At 41.5% G+C, this 22,476-nt stretch overlaps 2 protein-coding genes across 2 annotated transcripts in view; one reads left to right on the top strand and one right to left on the bottom strand.

Annotated features, from left to right (window-relative positions):
* The window catches only part of plekhh2 (pleckstrin homology, MyTH4 and FERM domain containing H2), a 31,771-nt gene extending 16,838 nt beyond the window's left edge, over nt 1–14,933 (bottom strand). Inside the window, exons 1-9 of the mRNA XM_022744000.1 lie at nt 14,829–14,933; nt 11,967–12,102; nt 3,359–3,421; nt 3,125–3,274; nt 2,439–2,522; nt 2,213–2,294; nt 1,898–2,080; nt 1,143–1,324; nt 399–1,025 (exon numbers count right to left, since the gene is read on the bottom strand). Of these exons, the coding sequence (XP_022599721.1) occupies nt 399–1,025; nt 1,143–1,324; nt 1,898–2,080; nt 2,213–2,294; nt 2,439–2,522; nt 3,125–3,274; nt 3,359–3,421; nt 11,967–12,089 (1,494 nt within the window). The 5' untranslated portion in view covers nt 12,090–12,102; nt 14,829–14,933. The remainder of the gene's footprint in view (nt 1–398; nt 1,026–1,142; nt 1,325–1,897; nt 2,081–2,212; nt 2,295–2,438; nt 2,523–3,124; nt 3,275–3,358; nt 3,422–11,966; nt 12,103–14,828) is intronic.
* Nucleotides 14,934–15,947: 1,014 nt separating this feature from the next.
* thada (THADA, armadillo repeat containing) overlaps nt 15,948–22,476 on the top strand; it is a 93,833-nt gene continuing 87,304 nt past the window's right edge. The window contains exons 1-13 of the mRNA XM_022744001.1: nt 15,948–16,009; nt 16,512–16,593; nt 16,712–16,821; nt 16,940–17,070; nt 17,616–17,764; nt 17,900–17,932; nt 18,020–18,068; nt 18,543–18,736; nt 19,963–20,057; nt 20,450–20,673; nt 20,855–21,573; nt 21,847–22,001; nt 22,133–22,288. Coding sequence (XP_022599722.1) covers nt 16,521–16,593; nt 16,712–16,821; nt 16,940–17,070; nt 17,616–17,764; nt 17,900–17,932; nt 18,020–18,068; nt 18,543–18,736; nt 19,963–20,057; nt 20,450–20,673; nt 20,855–21,573; nt 21,847–22,001; nt 22,133–22,288 — 2,088 coding nt within the window. The 5' untranslated portion in view covers nt 15,948–16,009; nt 16,512–16,520. The remainder of the gene's footprint in view (nt 16,010–16,511; nt 16,594–16,711; nt 16,822–16,939; nt 17,071–17,615; nt 17,765–17,899; nt 17,933–18,019; nt 18,069–18,542; nt 18,737–19,962; nt 20,058–20,449; nt 20,674–20,854; nt 21,574–21,846; nt 22,002–22,132; nt 22,289–22,476) is intronic.

A 22,476-nucleotide genomic window follows, 5' to 3' on the forward strand; every position in this document is an offset into this window, starting at 1 on the left:
TGTAATGAAAAGGCAAAAAAGAAATTATATAGTAATTCATTTGTAGAGGAAAACATGCTGCTATGAATTATACTAGCTTAGGTTCAAATCTTCAAAATTAAATTCTCAGTCTTGTTAAGGACACATTTCTGCAAGATACAAAACATTGACTTTTGATACTAGGAATAAAGGATAAAGCTACTCCATACCTTTCTGTCAACAATTCCACTGAAAGCACATCAATCACAAATATATATATACTTTCATTTTCAATATAAGTTAAACCGTTCTCTTAAACAGCTGGCCAGAGTAGTTATAACCAAACTTTACTCAAATGGAAGTAAATTTGTGTGTTTTCTGGAGACTACTTAGTCGTTGATTTGGTGAGCCAACCAGTATAAACACTTTGACTTTCTTACCCAGGACGGCAGCCTGTGTAAAGGTGGAGTAGGAGGTTTGCTGCCAGGTGCGGAGATGTCACAGTCGCGCCTCTCTGGGTTCATCTCTGTACCAGGTTCATGTGAGGCCTGCAAGGAAGGCATGGTGGGCATAGCTTGTGAGCTGGGAGGGGCTTGAGGAGGTGTGTCCCTGCCGGTCTCCATGCCAACCTCCTGCTCCTGGTCGAGGTCAGTTTCCTGCGGCTGGAAGGGGCGCAGCATGCTGAGGGCGTTACGCGTCTGTCCGTGTGCCGCCTCTGTGCTGATTGGTGGCTGGCTCAGGTGTTTCTTGGCCAGAGACACATTCATCAAGCCGAACCCTGCCGGGGTCCGCAGGCGCGGCTGTTTGGGTGAGGCGGGGTTGTCCCTCGGGTCCTGGGGTGGGTTGGGTCGTTTAGGAGTGAGGGCTGGTGTGAGGATGGGACTGGGAGTGTTAGGTTCGCTGGAAGAGGACGAGGAGTCAAGTCTTTGTGACTGGAATCGTTTGTTGAGCTCTTCAGAGGTGCATTCCTCCAGCTTGGCCCTGTGCGCCTCCTCCTCCCCCTCCTTACACCCTCCCAGGGTCCCATCTGATGGTCCCAGCAGGCTGAAGCGGGGCCGCTCCGCTCGCTGCATGTCATCGTCAAACAGAGAGCTGCTGTCGTCTGAAGCCGTCAGGTAGGTCTCACTGCCCGGCCGGCTGAACTCCAGACCACCTCCTCCTCTGCCTTCACACCCTCCTCCTCCTCCTCCTCCTCCTTGCCCCTCTGAGGGAGAAGAGGAGCCCCCCCGAGACTCAGGTCCACATGCATTATCACCCGGGCCTTCAGCTGTACTGCCATTCTCCACAGGGGAACACAGAAGTCCAGTTTGGTCTGGTCTGTGGACTTCACCGTCTTTCTCTGAGGAGGCTGTCTGCTTATTCTTCCCTGTCAAGGCAAACATGAAAGTACATAACCAATATGTATTAATACTCTCTATTTCATTGTGAGGGTGAATTTGCTCTGCAAACTTCTCAAATTCAAGCCACTGAAAGACATTAAAAGTTTAAATTAATATTTTTTTTACTTTATTCAAACAAAAAAGACTAAATTAAATTAAATCTTTTCTCCATCTTTTCACCATTACAAAAAATGTGGTAGAAGCTTTATTTTGGTTTTGTCAGTGTTGGTCAGCCTTGATTTTTTATTTTTCTTTAAACTTTAAGTCTTGTTTCACAACCACACTCTGGCTCTGGCACATGAAGTCAGCAACTGTTTGCTTTTCTAAGTGAGATACAGCAAGTGGCAAAATAGTTTCGTTGTGAAAATCTTTCCCTAAGATGCCACGGACATGACCTAATGGCAAAAAAGGTTCCTCTTCTGAGTCACTTCCCATTTTCCACTATGAAACCGCGTCTTCCTGTGTCCAGCTCTTTCCCAGTGTCTGATTTCACCCAGAAATATGCTGAATCACAGAAGCTGTTTCCAAATCCACAGCTGTGACTCTGTGGGAACTCTTACCAGTTTCATCTCTGCCCTCAGTATCTCCCTGGGGGCTGAGCGTCCTCTGGGAGGGTGCTGGTCCGGTGAGGACCTGGGGGTTCTTCCCTCTCACCTGGAAACAGCCGAACGTCAGGCTGCTGAGCCGATGGGCCTCACCCGGTCTGCACAGGACTCGTCCACCGACACACTTCTCCTCGAAGGCTGCAAACACACAGACATGTCTGAACAGTAGTATGTATGTGGTTTGTTTATTCATGTATGCATTTTTACCAACTAGCATTTACATCAGCTTTGTCATGGAATTTTTTTATATGTGATATAAAAAGTTCTTACCCTGCACTTGTTTCTGTAGCTCCAGAATCTGAGCCTCCTGTTGCTTGTTGGTTTCTCTCAATGCTGCGTTCTCTACCTCGAACTGAACGATAAACATGTTTTCACGTTCAACAGCTACTTATTCCAGAAATTAATGACCTATTAATTACGCTAACCCATCATCCAGCTTCCATCTTGTCTCTTTCCCATCCACACAAACTGTTTTCTATTAACATAAAGTCTCTACCTCTGACAACTTCAGCATCACCCACTCCTTGATCTTCGCTGCTTTCTCCTCCACTGTTTTGGCATCTTGAAGTCGGATCTGTTTCTGGTGAAAGAGGACAAGTTTGGACGTACAAACATCAGCTGTGTTTCTCTGTTTCAACGCAAGTGGCCACAAAAGCAGATAGAGAGACAGTGAAGATGGAAGTGAGTGTATTTCATGGAAATGGAATGTCACAGCCGAGAGGAGGGTGGGGAATCCCAAAGTGACCCTGAAAGCGAGGTTAAAAACACCAGGAGAAGGTGGATTCACAAGGAGCTCAGTGGTAGAATTATCAATATTAGCTGAGATGAGCTCACAAAAGTAGTTTGCTCCTTTTGCATCTTCAAGTGTTATAAATATTTCATATGTCCATAGTGGACCAAGAGCTTGGTGCTGTTGCAGTTCAGGTTCACTGTCTTTTCTATGTTGGGCTGTATTGAGGTTTGATCATCTAAAAGTACTATCCACATTCCCAGAGCATGACCGCTGCTTTTCAGTCAGGTGTGCAGCTATAAAAAAAAAAAAATTTATAAGCCAAAATTAAATGGGAGTTTTTGCTGTTTATGTTCCTCCACCATCTTTTACACCTAAAAAAAAACAAAAAAAACATGCACTCGCGCTCCATTGATCGCTTTGATGAAAATCTTGGTGTGTATGTGTCTTACCTGCTCCTCAAGCTGCTGCTCCAGCTGGGCGATGACGTCCTCCTTCTCCTGCACCAGGGCCTGCAGCTCCTGGCACCGCTGAAACAAACGCACCTCCGAGTCTCCCGACTGACCGTCTGGAGCCTTCAGCTTCTCCTCCATCCACTGAACCTTTAATCATCAAACATACAAACATGGGGCACATGGTCCTCACACACTGAGCACAGGTAAACAGCCGTTTGCTGCCACTCTTACCTGCTGATGAGCAGTGAAGGCCCGTTTCTCTGCATCGATCACCTGCGTCTCCAGTTGTTGAATCTAGGAAAGGAAGAATATACGTTTTCATATTTCTTGTGAACACTTTTTGTTTTATCCTCCAAATATTTTACTATTCTCGTTACTTAACGACACATATTATATACACACATCGCTCACTACACACTCTCTACAAAAATAAAGGAGACCTTTTATTCCCTCCAGTGCTTCTGACCACAATGTTTGCGTACACACGGAGGTGAAATATCAAGTCTATTTCTGACCTGAAGCCAAATACAACAACACCAAATAAAGACAAAGAAAGAGCTGCACGCTAGAGACGTAATGAGAACTCCAGTCAAGATAACACTGCTATGCTGGAAAAGAGCAGATGCTTTTCAGCTGGTCTTTGACATTCTTTATTTTATGTGACTAAAAGGAATGTTTACAGTCAGAATTGGGGTATTGAAAGTTCACAGATGCATCTTACATCTACATTTATAGTTTAGGCATTTTTATCAGTTTTTCCTTGTATAAAATCCCTATATAGCACAATCTACTAATATCTTCTATAGCCTCACAATGGTATGGATAGCCAGAAATCATGCTCGAGTGATGTTTGTGTTTAAATATAAATGAACTATTCTCAGCTATTTGTGCTATAAGATCAGATCAATAAAAAAATAACTACAATGCATAATAATATAACTATAAAATGCAATAACTTTAACACTAGCTGTAACACTCAGTGTCCAGTTCTTCTTGGTAATGGATTCATTTATTTACAACATCTATACTTGTGCGTCAGAATTGATGAGGCAGTTTTATTTGTGCAGACATAACACCTTCACCCAGTTACATAATGATGATGAGGTGTCACATCCATAAAGGTACAACCAGCTCTTTGTGCACCGAGATCAGAGCGCGGCATGTGGAAGCTGGTGGGAGTGTGTCAGAACTGCGGCAACACCAAAAGGTCACACAGCCACGGCGCGCAGGCTACAGCACACACACAGTCACACACATATACAGGGTTACGTAGACAGAAACTTGCACTCATACACAAGACAGACACATAGACAAGGATTGAAAGAACAAAAAAAAAAAAAAAAAAAAAAAAAACAACCTGTGGGAATCGAGGAGAGAGATGACTTTATGAGCAACATTCCTCTGAAATTCCTCGGCTCAAAGTGGCGGAAGCAGCAGAGGAACCAGTATCTTCTCCTAAACCTCGGTGGCTTTGTGGAGGAAAATATGCAGGAATGTCGATGGAAAGTCTCAGTGAAGCAGGTCTACGGCCACCATGGTTAGAATACTTTGCTACAGTACAAATTAGACTAAATTAGAGGAAACTTTCAACAATCCCTGTGGGGAAACTGGCCGACACACCAGACAATCGGATGTAGCTTAGAGCAGGACAGAGTGCTGAAGATAATCAAGGGGGTGAGTTATTGTAGAGCAAATATATGTATGTACGGCCGGCAACCCTTCACTGTCTTTAGTGACAGGTTCATCCAGACAAGCAAACTATCACCATTCGTTCTCACAGCAAACATTTTGACTTGTGATACCTGTATCGATAACGAAAATATTAATGTAATGATTTCAAAAATATCATCCAGAGGCGGCTACCCCCTCGACGTCTGTGTGTTTCCAGTTCATGTCTGTCTCAGTCACCTGAGTCTGTACCTGTGCACAGCTACAGAGCCATTACACTGATTCTGCAGCGTTCACCGGGTTATATTTGAGACTTTTTTCACATGGAACGTAATCGAATAAATATTTCACAGTATGATTGAAAAACCATTAGGGACAATACGGTCTAGAATTATTTATTATTATATCACATTTTTTAGCACTTCACTGCAGTATATAACAATAATTCCTAATTAAATAGATTACTATATTAACACAACCTGGGTGTGAATAAGCAGGAAATGGATGGGTGGATTAACTGATTAAAAACCACTAGTTAATTTAAGTTCATTGCTTTCATTTGCTTTAATTGACACTCGTCCATCATGAGCTGATGAGCTGATGAGCTTCATAGCGACTGTAGCTGCAGTGTCAGTGTTTGCTACAGGTGTGATGGCGCCGACAAACTGCAGCCACTGCTGAAAAATCCTTTATATAGTTTATAGGTGTGTATTAGAGACACAAAAACATATCATGACTAACCTTACTGAAGAAAAAATGCAGACTTGTACATTCTTTAAAAACCTTCTGAGGTCTCTCCTTGAGGAAAATAAATTCACTGCTTTTGCATTTATTCTGAAAATTCTTTTGGTTCCATTCCTCCCTCCACCCAGATTCCTAGAGGCAGTTCAGTTTTCCTAGTATTGTGCGTACAATGTTTTAGAAGTGGAAAATGACTTACAACACACAATGTCATGTGCACTATGATGTTGCCAACTACTTGGTGTCCAGAGTAGTTCTGTTACACACTGTAGAAATCAACAAATTAGTTAAGGTAGATTCTGTTCTGGTTCTTGTCCAAACTATGTGTGAACTCCTGTGAGGAGTAAAAGAAGTGTATCTGGCCTTGATTTGGATGCGGCCGTTGGAGCCTGGCATGGCCGTGCTCCAGTTTTCCCCTGCGTATGTTAACTTCCAGAGACCAGAAGGAGTGGACCCAGCTCAGTCCAAAAGCAGCCACACCCTGCAGGAGACGCTCACTGTTTCCACTGCACAGCATTTTCTGGACCAAAGTGGGAGCGAGGCCTTTACTGCTCCACTTGTCATTGCAGTGTGATTTTGGGAGAATATGATTTATTGTGTCAGTGGAATCTGAGTACTTTCACATCTGGTTTTGAAGATACCGTGACGGAAATTCATCCTTTTGTGCTGATAAAAACTGAACTGAAGTGACAAATACAACAACAGCATCGATACACGGCTCTGCGTGAATCTATCTGAACCTTTCACTTTGAAAAAAAAGTTCAGTTAAGACTTGAGTACTGATCAAAAGCAGACATGAAAAAAGTTCATATTCCTCACAAACAAGCAAACACGCTCTCTCTCTCTCTCTCTCTCTCTCTCTCTCTCTCCTCTATATAGATCCTCTTCTGTACCACAAACCACATGCGCCTCTCTCAACAACAGATATAGCATCTGGCAGAGAACAGCTTGTTAATTACAGGGCATGTACTCTGTAGGCTGCATCTGGAGACGACACACACTCGGTCTCATACACACACACCAGACATAACAACATATAAAAAAAAAACGTAAACGCACGTCCACGATGTCTATGATGATGAGGATATTCTCCTGCGTATCAGACCGTGCGTGCAAGTGTGTGTCTGTTTTGCTCGTTGTGTATGTTATATATAGGGTGAGTCAGGTCTGTGTCGCATCCTGTGCAGCTCAGTTGAGATGACCAATGAGAGGTTAAGGTTTATGTTGTGGTCATTTCAAGTTTTAGAGTTATATGGCTCATTACCTGCCCCCTACACTCACATACGACTACGCCTACTGCTTCACTGTCTTCGTCTGACACACACACACACACACCATCACACACACACACACACACACACACACACACACACACACACACACACACGTGACCTCTCTCCTCTCCCTCAGCCCCCATAACCTCCAAACAATGCTCCATCACCTCTGCACTCAATTCCCTCTTCAGATCCAGACTCCAGTTCAACTTCCATTCCTGGAATTCCACAACTGGCGCTCTGTGGCCAACCTCCCCCTGAACTCCATCCATCCCTCCCCCATCGCTCCATCCGCAGCCAGACAGCCAGCTCACAAAGCTTCTTTCTGTAGCCCCTGTGACCCGTAGTGTTCACCTACAATTACACAGGTTTAACACCAAGTAGATGAATCAAATATAGCTTTAGTTAGGACTGAGTCTCACACCAATGCCCTAAAAGTCTAGTTTAGACTTGTTAATTGTCGAGTATGTTTAACTGGGGACAAACTGAGGGATAAACGCACCTCAAAAACAAGACTCACGGGGCAAATTTACCAACACGTGGCTATACACATGAAAACATGGACATGAATGAAGAAAAGCAACATCTGTGTGAAGAGCAAGGAAAAGTCTGAGTAACTTAAGGTTAGCCGGAGGCGTCTATGTGGTGATGACTGAGCAGCTTGAGATGAAAATTGCAAGCGGATGTTTGTGAGTAGTGAGGAGGGCAGGCCTAAGTGTGTGTGTGTGTGTGTGCGTGTGTGTGTGTTGCTTTGTCATTTTCACATTTTGATCTTTCTCGCCTAACACAGTTTAGGTTCGATTCTTGACATCCAGGTGATGCACTTGATCCTGTTTTTGAACCTGTTGACTGTGACTGACACGTCTGATCTGACACATGACTGGTCCATATGGCCAGTAAGCCCCGCCCACCACATGGGAGGACGTTTTGTTTCTTTCTAAATGTGGGATCAATCAGAGTTGAACACCAGACCAGAGTATGTCCCCCAACCCCTTTCGGTTATGGTCTGCGTCTACAGTATGGATATATATGAGTGTGCATTGTGTGTGTCCTTAAGGGTGCAGCCTCCCACCTAAAGGACAGGTAGGGGTGATCTTCTATATGTTTCTTATTGTCATTATATTTCATGAAAAGGCCCAAAGGTCTGGTGTGTGTATCTTGTTTCTCTGTGGCGACGAGCTCCATGATCAATAAAAACACATCACTGAGCCACACTGTTGTACTGAGATGTTCCTTCATTATTATGAACTGTACTGTAATCTATTTGAAGTTATTCCCACATACATACAGTAGCTTTGCTGGTGCAAATTCTCACGACTGCACCAACTGTGTATTAATCTGTGGCTGAAAAGAGTCAGCAACAAATGCACAATTTACTCCTGTTTCAATAACATTTTCTAAAAAACTACAGGAAATGATTTAGCGTAAAAAAAAAAAAATTATACAATTTATTATGCAGATTATACAACTGCACATTGTTGATTTTGGTCTTCTCATGGGATTTGTTGACAGCAAGAAAACATGGAATAACACCAGATTTATCCTTTAAATGGTATTTATTCAACACTGTATTAATAAAAGCTCTGATATTCCGCCACTGTATTGGAAATAATTAAAGATGATGATAAAGGAAGGTGGTATGAAACACCTGGGATCTCTTCATTTATCATTTAATCAGATTCAAAGTGCTGATATCTTTTTTTAAAGGGATTAGATTCACAGTTGTTCTTATAGAGAAACACAGGCAGACGGATGGAATTAAATATGTCAGCGAGTGCACTAGGTCGGAAGCGGGGAGGCTGACAGAAACAGAAAATATAACACACACGGTCTCTTTGTCTCCACCGAGAGATGTGTAGCCTACTGTTACAGCTGGAGGCCTCGCTTGCCAAAACTAACGTCCCCTCCCAAATAACTGCACCCACACACCCACCCACCCACCTTCCCACCCTCACACACACACACACCACCATCACTTTTCACTTTCTGAAAGTTAAAGCTGCTTCTACATGAAATCGACTGGTCTTGTGTACATACGTATACACACACACACACAGAATAACTGACTGAGCGAGTACTTCAGATTGCAAACTCACTTCCTGTGCAACACACAAATGCTAACACACACAAATACTATTTACTGAACTGGGTATTTCCTCCCTTGGGCGGCTCTATACACAAGGCTTCATTTTTTTTCTCTTTTCCTTTTTCTTCCTCTCTCCATGCCGTCACACAGGCTTTCTAGGATTTCAGCAGTTTGCCAAGTTTACCTGGAGTCATGTAACTCATTTCAAGTTTACTCGATCCGACTGATTAATTGACATTTCAAAATAAATTCAATAACCAACAGATTTTAAAAGAAAACATAGAGTTTTTGATCTAGATGATGTTTAAAAAGGTGCTGTCACTACAAACAATATCCATCTTAACAAATCATTTGATCACATTTTATTAAATCTCATTTACAAATGTACGAATGTAATAAAAAGCAGTAGAGAAGTAGTAGTAATAGTACAGAATCTGCCACTGGTGTGACATAATTGTACTTGATTCTAATGCAAATCATCTGGTTTTAAAACAAAGTCTGCTGCTGGTGTCAGGTTAAAAATGACTCCACTCTCCATGGATCTATATTTTCCAACAAAACATTCCTTATGGCTCCTACAGAAAGTTATTTGTCGTAATAGGGGAAATACTTTCAAAGTAATGACATTTTTCATTTCAAATAACTTTCTCAAATAACACTGTAGGATCATGAGGAGTCTTGAACTTCACACTCATCTTATACACACTGAACTCCCTCTGTAAATCTGCAGCACAGTAATGCTGCAGCTCGGTCAATGAATGGACAGCAACCTGCTGGTTTTTCATCCTCAACAACCTCCACTCACAATAACTTCTCTTAATCATCCTTTTACACACACACACACACACACACACACACACACACACACACACACACAGTGAGATATTAGGGGGATTTTGCCGTGATGTACGTACGCCCCCGCACAGCTTTAAAACAACAAGCTCCGGCTGTGGGAGCCACAGCAGAGAAAAAACATCAGCAGGGGTCTGAATGTTAACATGATGAGCTCACGGCATCGGGAGGTCAGTGAGCACAGGGCGAGGGGTCATTCTACAACAAGCAAAAACATCATGTTTGCATGAATCCACAACATATATGTGATTTTGGACTTTTAAAAAAAAATCTGATATGACCATTCAGTTTCATTCACCTCTGATATGATGGATAGTAAATAGTGGTAGTAAGACTGATTATTGTAGTGGTCAATGGGATGCCTTAACATGAATTCATTCTGATGTGACACTTTGCAGATTTGTTTACTGTATTATTAATGGCGTGTCTCCTGGAGAACTGGAGGCTTTTTCATCCTACCCAAATAATATTCAACTGAATTCTTCTGATGATAAATACAAAAAGAGTATCAGCACATCATATCTGTAGTCCCTGTCTTCATTTAAAAAATATTTTTGTCACTACTGGTTCCCGAAATTCTGCTGAACTCTGGTTGAACCCTGGATCCTTGGGAACTAAATCAGTGATCTTCCAAATTTAGCACATACTACGGCGCACTGAGGAAATCACTACACCAGTAAATCAGGCTAAAGGCTACGAGGTGGTGACCCTACTTTAACAAAGCCATTTCAAAGTACCATGACACTTCTTGACATCTAAACTCAGCACAGAGACAGACAAGGCAGCTCAGCTCTAAACTAAGATTAAAGTTGAGGTGAATTATATAACATTATAGTTGTAGCATAGTTCTGTTTTTAGTGGTGTTTTGTTATGATGCTGAGGGGAAAATTGCTTTAAATGTAGTTGAATTCAACCTGTCAAAGAGGATGGATGAGGCCCAAAATATCTAGCAGAGACTTTCACATGTGCTATGATGGATGCAGAAACCCACCGAAATCTTTCTTCCAAGTCTCTCCAGGAGTTTGTTTTGCCATCCAGCTGAGCTTACTTTGACTCTGTAATTGACTGGAGCTGGGTCAATCCCATCATGCAGTGCGTGGCGGAGCCCTGTGGTCAGACTGCTGTTTACATTAGAGCTCTAATCAGCATCCCTGGAGAGCAGCTTCAGATCTAGGCCACTGAACAGTTTGGGCCAGCCCAGTGTCGGCCAGCTGGGAGGGACGGGCTGCTCTGTACCCACCAGACACACCACATCTCTCTGTCTGAATGTGGATGTCTTCCTGTGCTTATAAGGAACACATGTTAAATTTTCTTCTCAGATCTCATCCTATGAAACAATATGGCCAAAGTTTGATTTAGTGTAGGTGGCACTGCTCCCTTTGTCTCATCAGTCAAAGCTCAATGAATTAGTTTAGTGATTGGTTATCTGATGAGATGGGGTAGTAAAAGGAACGGCTGGTTGCTGTTTAAACTGCATTGTGATGCTGTGGGTTACTCAAACTACAGGACCAGCAGTGCATCCTATGTTGTTAAATGTCTTTATCATCCAAAAGACTTTCATTTTCTTCTTCTTATCTTATGTTCTGTTTCACGTGCATCTCGGCACCAAACATTTGTCCTGTACATCGACACAGACTCACTTTACCTGCCTTTTACAAACCAGATACAGATTTTATTCTCAGCATTTTTATGTTTTTTTTTTCCTCCTTTACATCTTTTCTGTTCTTATTTCTGTTCATAAACAAATCTTAATTGTTTGTTGGTGTCATTTCTTTCAGCACAGACTTGCAATAGATTCATAATCAGTAATTAAGCAGCAGTCATTAGGCCTGAGCCGTTTTTCTTTCAGGACAGTTGAGATGCTGATTTACGTCAAAAATGACTCTGGAGTGAGTGAGTGAGATTTCGTTTACAATCACGTCTCTTCCTCACATCTCGCATCCCTGCTGGGAGGACATAAGATGTGAGGAAGAGATGAAAGTCAGAGATGTCATTTTAGCTCATGGAAAGCACCCGTTCTGTATAAACACAAACTGCTGTACAGACCTCCCACCTGTACGGCAGCTTTACAATCCACTTTCCCACAAAATTCAAACTTGGCACCATATGAATCATTTTCTCACTTCTCGCACCATTCGAACACAGATTCTCAGTCATATGCACTGAGAATGAATTTCGTCATTAACTGATTAACAGAATGAAGTTTACTTGAACCAACTTTGTCAGCGGTGAGTTCTCGAATCTTGATTATCTGCACTCTGAACTTCATGAGCAGAGCCTCCAGGACCATACACTTCTCCTTCCAGTCCTCCTGGCTCATGGCCTCCTCCCCATCCGCCATACCGGCTGACCCTCTGTAACACACACACACACACACACACACACACACACACACACACACACACACACACACACACACACACACACACACACACACACACACACACACACGGCAGTCAGTGAGACAGAGAGACAGAGAGTAAATATATGTACATAATAATACAGCAATCTCCTAGAGGTTTCCTGTGGGAAAATTCACTTTTCATTTCCTCCTCCTGAAGGATCAAGGATCAGGGTCAGCTAAAGACAAACGTCCCTGAAGCTGGTTCGGATTCAAAGTCTTGCTTAAAGGCACCTCCGCAGTATGAATGACTGATTACTATTGCTATTCTAATCCCCGGTGCTGGTTGTCTGCACTGAAGCTCAGGGGAGGACTGATGCACACTTGTGTTGAGTGCAGAATTGATCAGTTCTTTAAATAACATGAAATGAATCAAATGTTTTCATATATTTGACACACACACACACACACACACACACACACACACACACACACACACACACACACACACAGAAAGAGGGATTGTTGTTGTATAGATGTATTGCCACCAGCCATCACCTGAAATATTCCAGGGTCGAGCCCAGCTGGACCAGTGTGAGCAGTGGGCGTATCACTAAGCTTGGCCAAACAGTAAAACATCACAGTTGCTCCAAAACACCTCAACACCCACCCTGGGACATACTTGCATCACGTTTTCCAGGGAAAACAGTCGGTAAACACAGAGAGGAGGAGTGAGCACGAGAGAGACAGAGAGCGATGAGGATCTCTGATGAAGGAGAGCAGCAGCAGCAGCAGCAGCAGCAGGAGGAGGAGGAGGATAGAAAGCCTGGCTTTCTCTTCTAAGTAATAACCTCTCATTACCAGCCTGGCCTCCTCACAAAGAGACTACAAACATGTGTAGAGGGAGGCAATAAACTGGTTTCCACAGGCTTATTTCTGTTGCTTGTTTGCTGTGGTAAACACTGACGAAGGCAAGAAAAAAAAGAAGCTCTCACCCAACAAAACATAACAGCGTAAATGACTATGGGAAGGAATTTAATATGACACATGTGGATAAAGCCTGCAAATACCAATAGAAAACTATGTCATAAGAATTATGGATTTTTTTTTTATATGATAGTTCTCATGTAGTATTACAGATATAGATATTAACAGATATATATACATAATATCTTATACCAGGGTTCTTTGTCAACCGACACTTTAAGGTGCTAATTTAAAGCTTTTTAAATATGCCTAATGAGGCCTATTTTAGTTTTACTATGACTTTTCTGTATAGCCACCCTTAAAGCTTTAGTTGAAAGAGTTTTATTGTTTAACTTAACATGATAATCTTATTATATACATCTTATTATTACATATAGAGCCTTTGTTATTGTTAATTTCTTAAAAGTATTTTTATTTATTATTATTTGCTGCAACAGTACCATAAGTTGATCTTTTGAGAAGTTAATTCACTCTTGTTTCCTTGTATGTATACAGTATGTTTTGTAGAATTTAATAAGATGCTATGAGAGTATTAGTCAAATCGGTGTAACAGGGGACAGATGCAGATTCTGCACACTCATCTGTTCCCTCTCCTCCAAGCGTCATTCCACAGTGGTGATAAAAGGATGTGGTTGGTGGAAAACATTAAAGGCCATTTAACGCCTGAACCCTGTCAGAGTTTCTTTGTCTCCCTTTCTCTCCCACTTCCTGTTGAGTAAAGTCAGTGTCAGTGTGCAGAGACAGTGAACCAGAATGTGATGCATGAGCACTTCTCTGTGTTTGGGTCTGGAGTGGTGCTGCAGCGGGCCATTAAAGAAATACAGACCCCATTACCCTCTGTTAATGTATTTAAAGTTTACAGTGTGTGAAGATAATCCACTTCTCCTTAATGAACTGTGAAGAAAAATGATAAAATGGAAGCAAAGTACACTAAACATTCAGGCCATGTGTATTTTAAGGTATAGTTAGTCTGTTAATTTTCTAAACAAAGAATTCCCCCAAAATCTTTTAGTATTCAGATGATCTTTAAGACTCAGTGTTCACAGGTATGAGAGCTTATTATTAAATTTAACCTCCATGTTGTATTTCCTGTGACTAATACATTCTTCAGACTGTTATATGTTGGACATGTTTTAGATAAACACTCATGAAGTCATGGAAATTATTTCACTAGTGGTGCTCCTATCAGAGGGCTGAATCATGGTGGTGAGTAAACTGAGGTGAAGTAGTTCATAATAAGCCCCTCTGAGGCAAAAAGTTTCATTATTTGTTTTGTGGTGCTTTGAATAAAATTTATAGATTCAACAGTACATCATGGGATATGTATTTAAGTTTACTGTGACATCACAAGAATAACTTGACCTTTAATCTACAATTTATAAATAAATAACATTAATATTTTGGTGTCTAACTTTCTAAACTTTAGTGCCACAGATATAAAACCAACTCTAAATTAAAACACCAGATAGCAAAAGACAAAAATAGTACCACTTTATTAGAAAACTGTAATCACATTCATGAGTTTTCTCCACAAAACCATCACTGTTATACCAACAGTGGCCAAGTGATAAAACTAGTATTCAGTTCTAAAAGGTTTAGTGTTAACTTTTCCCAAGAGAATGAAAAACACCGTTTAAATCTTTCTTACTTTAAAAAGAGACCATTAGCTACACCGTCACTTAGATACACAACTCTTCGTCGTTTCGTATTTAATTAAAAAACATCTATTTCCATCAAAGTTTCTCGACTTACCTGTGAAAATACTGATGTAGACCTTACGAGCGACTTCACGCCATGTCGACTCCAGCGTCTGTGTGTTTATTATTATTCCTGTGGAGGAAGTCCTAATTCATGAGTAAAAGCTGTGAATTGGTCTCTTTCCTAGAGGTTTTCATTTCAGCTCTCAGGCAAAAGTTGGAAACGGGTTGGATTTAGAGGGTGTGGCTTCGTGAAATACGTCCAATCATAGACTTTGTGAGCGTTTTTCTGCTTAGCGGAACCGTGAAGTCTGAGATTGATTGACATGTAATCTTCACCAATAAAAATCTGGAGCGCTATTTTATGGACAGATGAGTTTCTGAGGGCGGTCTCTAACTATTTGTCGGAAATGACGTTTCACGTGTGCAGCATGGAACATGGTTGTGTCAAGTGTCCGAGAACAATACAGGAAACTAGGAAAGTTTTATAAATAAAGTATGTTCAACCACGTTTTCTACCAAAAGATGTATTTCAATCTAACAACTCTAACACATGTCCATATAATTAATTTCCATATATGAAATATATGTACACATAAAATAAAAACATATTTTAAAAAAATATATGAAACTTATAATAAATGGGAACAATTTCAAATATTGACATATATGCCAAGCCCATACATATATTACATAGATATATATCCATCCCAAAGCCTATCAATATACATTGATATTATATACAGTGGGTTTGGTTCCAATATTCCGAAACCAGTTTCCCAGAATAGGAATCGGTTTAAAATTAATGAGAAATTAGTAAGAAAAACATGTATAAGCATATAGAATTTTTATCTGTATGTTGTCTTGATAAACTTGTATATATAAATTAGATATATTGTTTACATATATGCAAAATGTCATACCATATAAAAATTAATATAGATATTTTCAATATACAGTTTGTAAATGTAATTTACACTGGGTATTGTATACATGTTATAAACGTAAATCTTCATATATTTAGAGAATGTATATATGTGATAATAATGTATCCCCTAAGTATCCCTTCACAGGTGACTACAGCAACATCACTCTTGATATAACACATTTCTGTATGGGATATTTTATTCTGAAAAATTCTTCCGGAAAAGAAAGGTTTTTATCCTCGCGCTTGACGTTAGTTACAGTTACCAGCTGAAGCAGCAGGACTCCAAGTAAACCACATGCTCAACTGAGGTGAATGTTGATTATATTTAATTTAGCATCTTCATTAAGCTGTTCGGGTCTTTTTTGAGAATTCAGCTGTTGTATTGTTGCGGTGTTTAATGTGTCCGTCTCGCTTTTTAATTTGGGACGTAGAGTCGGTGCTAGATAGCTAGCCATAGTTGGCTAACACTAGTAGCAGCAGGACTTTTAGCCAAGGTAAAGCGAAATACCTTAGAAAGGGTGTACATAAAGTTGCTATGTGTGTATTTGTGTGTGTGAGAGAGGAGGGAGAGAGAGAGGAGCTGGGGGTGATGTGCAAAGAAAAACTGCTAATTTGTAAATACCAGGTGAGTAGTAATATCCAAAGGGACCATTAAAGATGTGAAGAGTCAGTGTTCTGCTCAGGTTTAAAAAGGTGTGAGACTCCACTTTGTATTCTTTATAACCAAGCCATATTTTAGATAGTTGGACATGCACTCAAAATGCTCATGCAGTCATGGAAATGATTTCACTGATGGTGCTATTTACACAGGGCAGAGTTATGGTGGTGAAGAAGAAGACAGCCAAAGTAGAGGCTGTGGCGTTGGACGAGGAGAAACTGCACAAGCTGATCGGTAATGAGGCCAAACTACTGATGAGCAAACTAGGGCAGTGGTAAATGAAACCATCCACTACATGTTACGTGTCATTGCATTTAATCTTGAGCAATGTGTGTGTCTTGGTCTTTCTTAGCGTCCCTCTCTGTGAATGGTGGAGAGGATGGAGTCAGACAGGTGGCCCAGACCCTGCAGTGCTGTTTGGAGTTGACAGAACCGGTGCAGCAGATCCAGCTGGTTAAAAAGGTTAATGACAAGAAGATTAATGTGTAACTTCTCAGTATTTAACAAACTTAATGTTTAGTGGATAGAGCAGAGTAGGCTACACAGTATATGACCAGTGTCTGTGTCCATACCGCATCAGGCAGGGTCCCAGTTGGAGGCGCTGAGTGAAGATCAGCAGGATGGTGCTCTTCTTGACGCCTGTCTACATACCCTGGCTCTGGTTTACACCTCCCTGCAGGCCAAGAACCCCCTACGACGAGCCATCGCCAGGTACACAGCTAAGTTCTAATGTTCATTTAATTTGAAACATATCTGTTCAAGTAAATAAGTTGTAGGCATTCAGCCCATCAGAGAACTTCTGTGGTCAATTGCTAGGGAGGCAACCACTGAGCATCACAGATTTTATTTTCTGCCTTCCAAAGGCAAGTGGGAAGAACTGGTCCTTCAGTCTTTTAAATCCTGGAACCTAAATCCTTGTCGAACAAACAAGACTCCAAATCAATGTAAACAGATACTAACCATAAAATCTACCACCAACATATCTGTCATTTCAGGAGAACACTTTGATTTCTCTTTACCACTATATCTTCAACTTAATCTGTCATTTTCTGTGTCTGATATAATGAGCTGCTTAAACTTAGAATATAGATCTTTACGAATAAGATTAAGAATATAATTTTTGGAGGTTTGGGTGGCAGTCTGTGAGTTTTGACCTTGTCAGTTCATTAAAAAACTTCTCATTTTCCTGTCTGCGTTTCCAGTATATTCTTTGGTTCTGCAATAAATATCGTGTCTGTGTCACTCCTTGTCCTCAGTGCCTTGGGTTCAGTACCAGCCTGGTTACAGGAGCGGACTGTAAACTGTTTGTGTGCATGCTTGTCTGACTGGCTGTCCAACACACAATCAGACAAATATCCACATATTGTAGACACCATCACTGCCTTTTTGGATGGCTTCCCTTTTGGTAAGTGGGATATTGCTCGTATTTGCATTTACTGCAGATTTGTTCTACTTTTGATCACTAGATATATCAGATAAATCGTATCTCCTTTTATTTAGTTAAATAAATAACCCCCTAACTAACTGCCTCTATCTCCAGGTGAGAGATGCATAAACAAACTGCTGCCTGAAGGTTAGTGTCTGTATGTCAGTAATGTCTGATTTTGAGAAAAGACTCAGTTTTCTTTTAGTCACATTCTCTCTCTTCTCCTCTGTGTAGTACTGCAGTTCCTTCACAAGGGACTGAGTGAATACCTTCATCAGAACAGGTATAGAGACATACTCCACAGTCCTGGTCTTTATTTTTATAAGGAGCTTTATTTTAATGCCTAAAGCAACTTGTGTAAGTAATGTGATTAAAATAGTGATTTTGGCAAAACCTCCTAATTTAAAACACGTCTTCTTCGATATCTTTTACTTAGATTTACACTTGATATTTGATCGTGTCTCAGTATTATTGGATGTCAATGTCGTTTTTTCCTTGTCATGACATAAATTGTTGCATATGTCACATGCCTGACAGTATATGTTATTCAACCCAAATAACTACTATTGTGGCTATATTACCTTGGGTTTATGGGTGCATTTACACCTGGATGTGATTCTTTTCTGCTCTGTCTGACTACACTCTAATTAGCCAGTTCTTATGTAGATACATGAGGGAACCAGGACGACCCTGATATTCATAGTGTGTGTCTTGTCGTTGATAACTGTGTCTCTGTCGCCCCCTGCTGTTCTCCAAGTGGTCTAGCAGGCCGTCACATTGCCCAGGCCAAGTTGATGCAGTCCTGTCTGGCCGCAGTGAAGACCTCCATGCTGGTAGTCCAGAGATCCCAAGAGACCATCAGTGCTGCCCTGCAGGCTGAACACAATCACTGCGAGCTGGAGGACACACTAAGCAGCCACCTGAGCTGTTACATACACATCCTCACTGATGGTAAGAAACAGAATGTGTACTGTGGAAACCTGCTGTAAAAGTAAACATGATAAATAAAAGGTGGTTTATACTCATGACGGATGCACTGGTTTTAAGGATATAACATAAGCCAAAGAAGTAATATACTGGTAAACATACCCCCAAAAAGGGTTGCACAATTAATCGCAATATAATTGAAATCGCAAAATTGCCAAGTGCAATATCCAAATCGCAGGAGCTGCAATTTTTCTGAGAAAGGTAAAGTGTGTCACAACATTGTTGTGGTGCTACAGAGGTGCCCCGGCCTACAAATCATATTCTTCACAAACAGAGGAACATGTTTGTTTGGTAAAAGACCCAACAAAAATCCCATCATCAATTATTTTTTTTTAAGTGAAATTGAAAAGCAGAAATGACCATCCCAATCGCAATATCTGCCAATATAATTGCAATATGATTTTTTTTGCATATTGTGCAGCCCTACCCCCAAAGAAATCCATCAATATCCATCAATATAAGTCTATAAATCTAATACTTAGAGCAGAGTGTTGAAGTCTGGGTACACAGAGACTCTGCACATTCCTAGTGCCCCCAAGTGTTTCAGTATTTGTTTGGAATCAAATTACATTTTCATGATACTTGGGATAATCTATCTAATACTGTCTTGTTTTCAAGATCTAGCCAGTGATATAGATATAGTGATATGCCCATTAGTCTATAAACCTAAAGAAAACATGAGTCTGAATAACCGTGCAGTGCAGGGTAAGCATTAGCTGCTGTCTTAATCTTGGTTTATTTTTTCTCATTTTGAATGATGTTTGCATAAGAAGAGGATATATATTTCTCTGCCATCCACAGGCCCACATGTACAATCAGATTTCTTTATAGCTGTGTTCACTGTAAATCTAATTGGTGTCCTCACTTTGGATTTCTTAAATTGTCTTATCAATACTCATTCAGGGAACTTTCTGAACATTTTTGCATGTGAAATGATGATTCCATTTATTGGCCGATAACTGTAGAATAAAACAAACATGAATACAAACAATAATACTGTACTGAGCAGCTTGAGTAGATGGAGTGCAGTGGTGATCACTGGGGCCTCCACTAATATAGATGAAGAATTTTTGTTTGTCATTAACACCCCACACTTTTGAATGAGTGAAATTTTAAGCTTAAGTATTATACCCACATACTTTCTTCTCACATTCTCACATTTTCTCCTCTTTTCTTCTCTCTGCCTCTAGAGGAGTTCATCCAGTCAGTCCAGAGTACAGCCGGCATGGCTGTAGTGTTATTGATCAGGTCCGTCATGGGCTCTGGAGATGAAGTAGCTTCTGTGGTGAGTTAAGAATTAAATGTTCTGGATTTTGGACATTTTATCATGTGCACAATATGCTCTGAAGACACTGATTTATAACACACCAAATGTAAAATATACCACATAAAACTCACCTGCATAAACTTGAGTAAGTGGTTAACTTCATAAATACAAATGTAAAATCAGAAAGTAGTGCCTCAAAATGAATGTAAAGTAAAATCCATATTTAGATGCCGTGTTACCTAAATATTGGAAAATCAGTAAAAACAGTGGAATGTAAAACAATTAAAGATTTGTTCATCATGACCAAAATTACTAACCAATAACTTTATAAAACTCATAATAAAAATTACTTTTGATACTTAATCAGCTAAATATTTCTCTATTCTTGGTCATTGGATTGTGTGTGTCAGGTGTGCAGTTTGCTGCTGAGCTCAGTCCAGGGCTTGGACCCGGCCCCTCAGTGGGTCAAACAGAGGTGTGTTGCTCTGTGTACCAGTGATCGCCCGCCAGGTGTCTCTCTGTATCTGTGTCATGGGGTTCTGGCCATGTTGAGCTGGAAGGGTGCTCTCCTAGGACCAGAGTGGGAGCAGCTGCTGCTTTTGGTCCCAACCACACTGCTGGATCTGGATGTGAGGTAGGACTGTTAAAATTGATCACCATTTTGAATTGATCATTCTAAAATTAAACTCTTACTTCATGGGAAAGTAGATCATAATTGAAATGTGTCTCAGAAGTATTCTGGTGTGTCTACAGCTGTAAAATGTTGCATGTCTGAATACCTACAAGCATGCTGATGTTTTATTTCTTTGCTCTAGTATTAAGGAGTCCAGTACGGCAATGGTGGTGGCTCGGGTACTGACTTTGTGGAGTAGTGCTGTTCTGGACTGCCTGCAGGGCGAGGCGCAGCCCTGCCCTGCACACCTCCAGCAGTCCCTCAGTGGAGGCTCTGAGTTACACCGACACCTGCTGGAGCACATCTACTCTCACTGGGAGCACCCACTAGACGGAGTACGCCACCAAACCCGCTCGCTGTTCCACAACCTCCTCCTCCTCCATCAGAAAACCAATCCCTCCACTCCTGACCCTACCAAGGACTCTTACATCACAGAGCTCACCCAAAGCCTGTTGGGACTAGAGTGGCACATGAGGGGGAAGTACGGCTCCCTGGGCTGCCTGGTGGAGCTCTATGGCGCAGGGTACTTGCTTAACATCCAGCCACAACTGCCATCATGTCTCCTAGACTTGATGGGTGATCAGACCCTGGCTCCTTATGCCAGCGACCTGCTGGAGAGACTGTTTGTCAGTCACAAGGCACAGCTGGTGAGTGAGGCTGGTTCAGCAGGAAAGACAGAGGAGTGGATGGAGCGTTGGCACCAGACATGGGTAACCCCCCTGCTACAGGTGCTGTGCCGTGCCAGGCTGGACCAGACCACGTACATCCTTGACTATTTCCTGCCCAAGCTACTTCGCTGCAGCCCCTCCAGTCTGGCTCACATGGTGCAGGCCTTGCAGGACACGCCGCCCTGCAGCACAGGCAAAGGCACAAATACACAGATGTCTCCACACACACACACACACACACAGATTCACATCCCATATATCTGCAGCTACTGTCTCTCTTCCCTTCTGGTCATACTTGCCGCTTATTAATGTCTCTCACTCTCACAGAGCATTCTGTTGTGGCTTGAAAGATTGTAGTTAGAGCAATGTTTGTTGCCACAAGCAAAGAGAGTATTCTGTATCACAGTGATGACAGTATGAAAAATGTAAAACCTTTCTGTTAATACTGCTTTTATTGTGTTGTCAGGTCCCTCAGGCAGCAGGGGTTCACTGGGAGCTCTGATGACGTGCCTGCGGGCAGCTAGGGCCCAGGGTGTTGTTCCATCCTCAGAGGAGGGTCTGTGGGGAGGTCTGGTGCCTCTCTCCCTACTCCAACAGGCACTGATTCACAAACATGATCAAGTGAGCATGTGTCTGTCTTTGAGTGTGTATTCAAGCTCTTCAATATTGTAAGAATATTTTATGTTTTTTATGAATGTTGTGTGGCAAATATCTTCCAGCGTATTTATGTGTCATCATTTCTTGCTGCCCAGGTGAGGATTGACGCTTTGGGCTTGGTGTGTGAGAGCCACCGCAGCACTGAGGTTCTGACCTCACAGGAAATGGACCTGATCCGCCACTTCCTGCTGCCCAATCTCAATAGTCAGTCCCCAGGCGTCAGACAGCAGACAGTCAGCCTGCTGAAGAAGGTCAACTGCTCTTCGAAGATATTACATTTTATATTCTCATTGCATTTGAAATATTGGGCTGGTGACACACAATAAGCTTGTGTTTGCTTGTAACTGGGAGTTGCAGTGTCCTTATTATTTATTTATTTATTATTATTTTATTATGATTTATTCGACTCATTGATCTTGATTCTAACTGGGATTCACAG

Source organism: Seriola dumerili, unplaced genomic scaffold (genome assembly GCF_002260705.1).
Source record: "Seriola dumerili isolate Sdu_G_001 unplaced genomic scaffold, Sdu_1.0 BDQW01000073.1, whole genome shotgun sequence".
Lineage (NCBI taxonomy): Eukaryota > Metazoa > Chordata > Actinopteri > Carangiformes > Carangidae > Seriola > Seriola dumerili.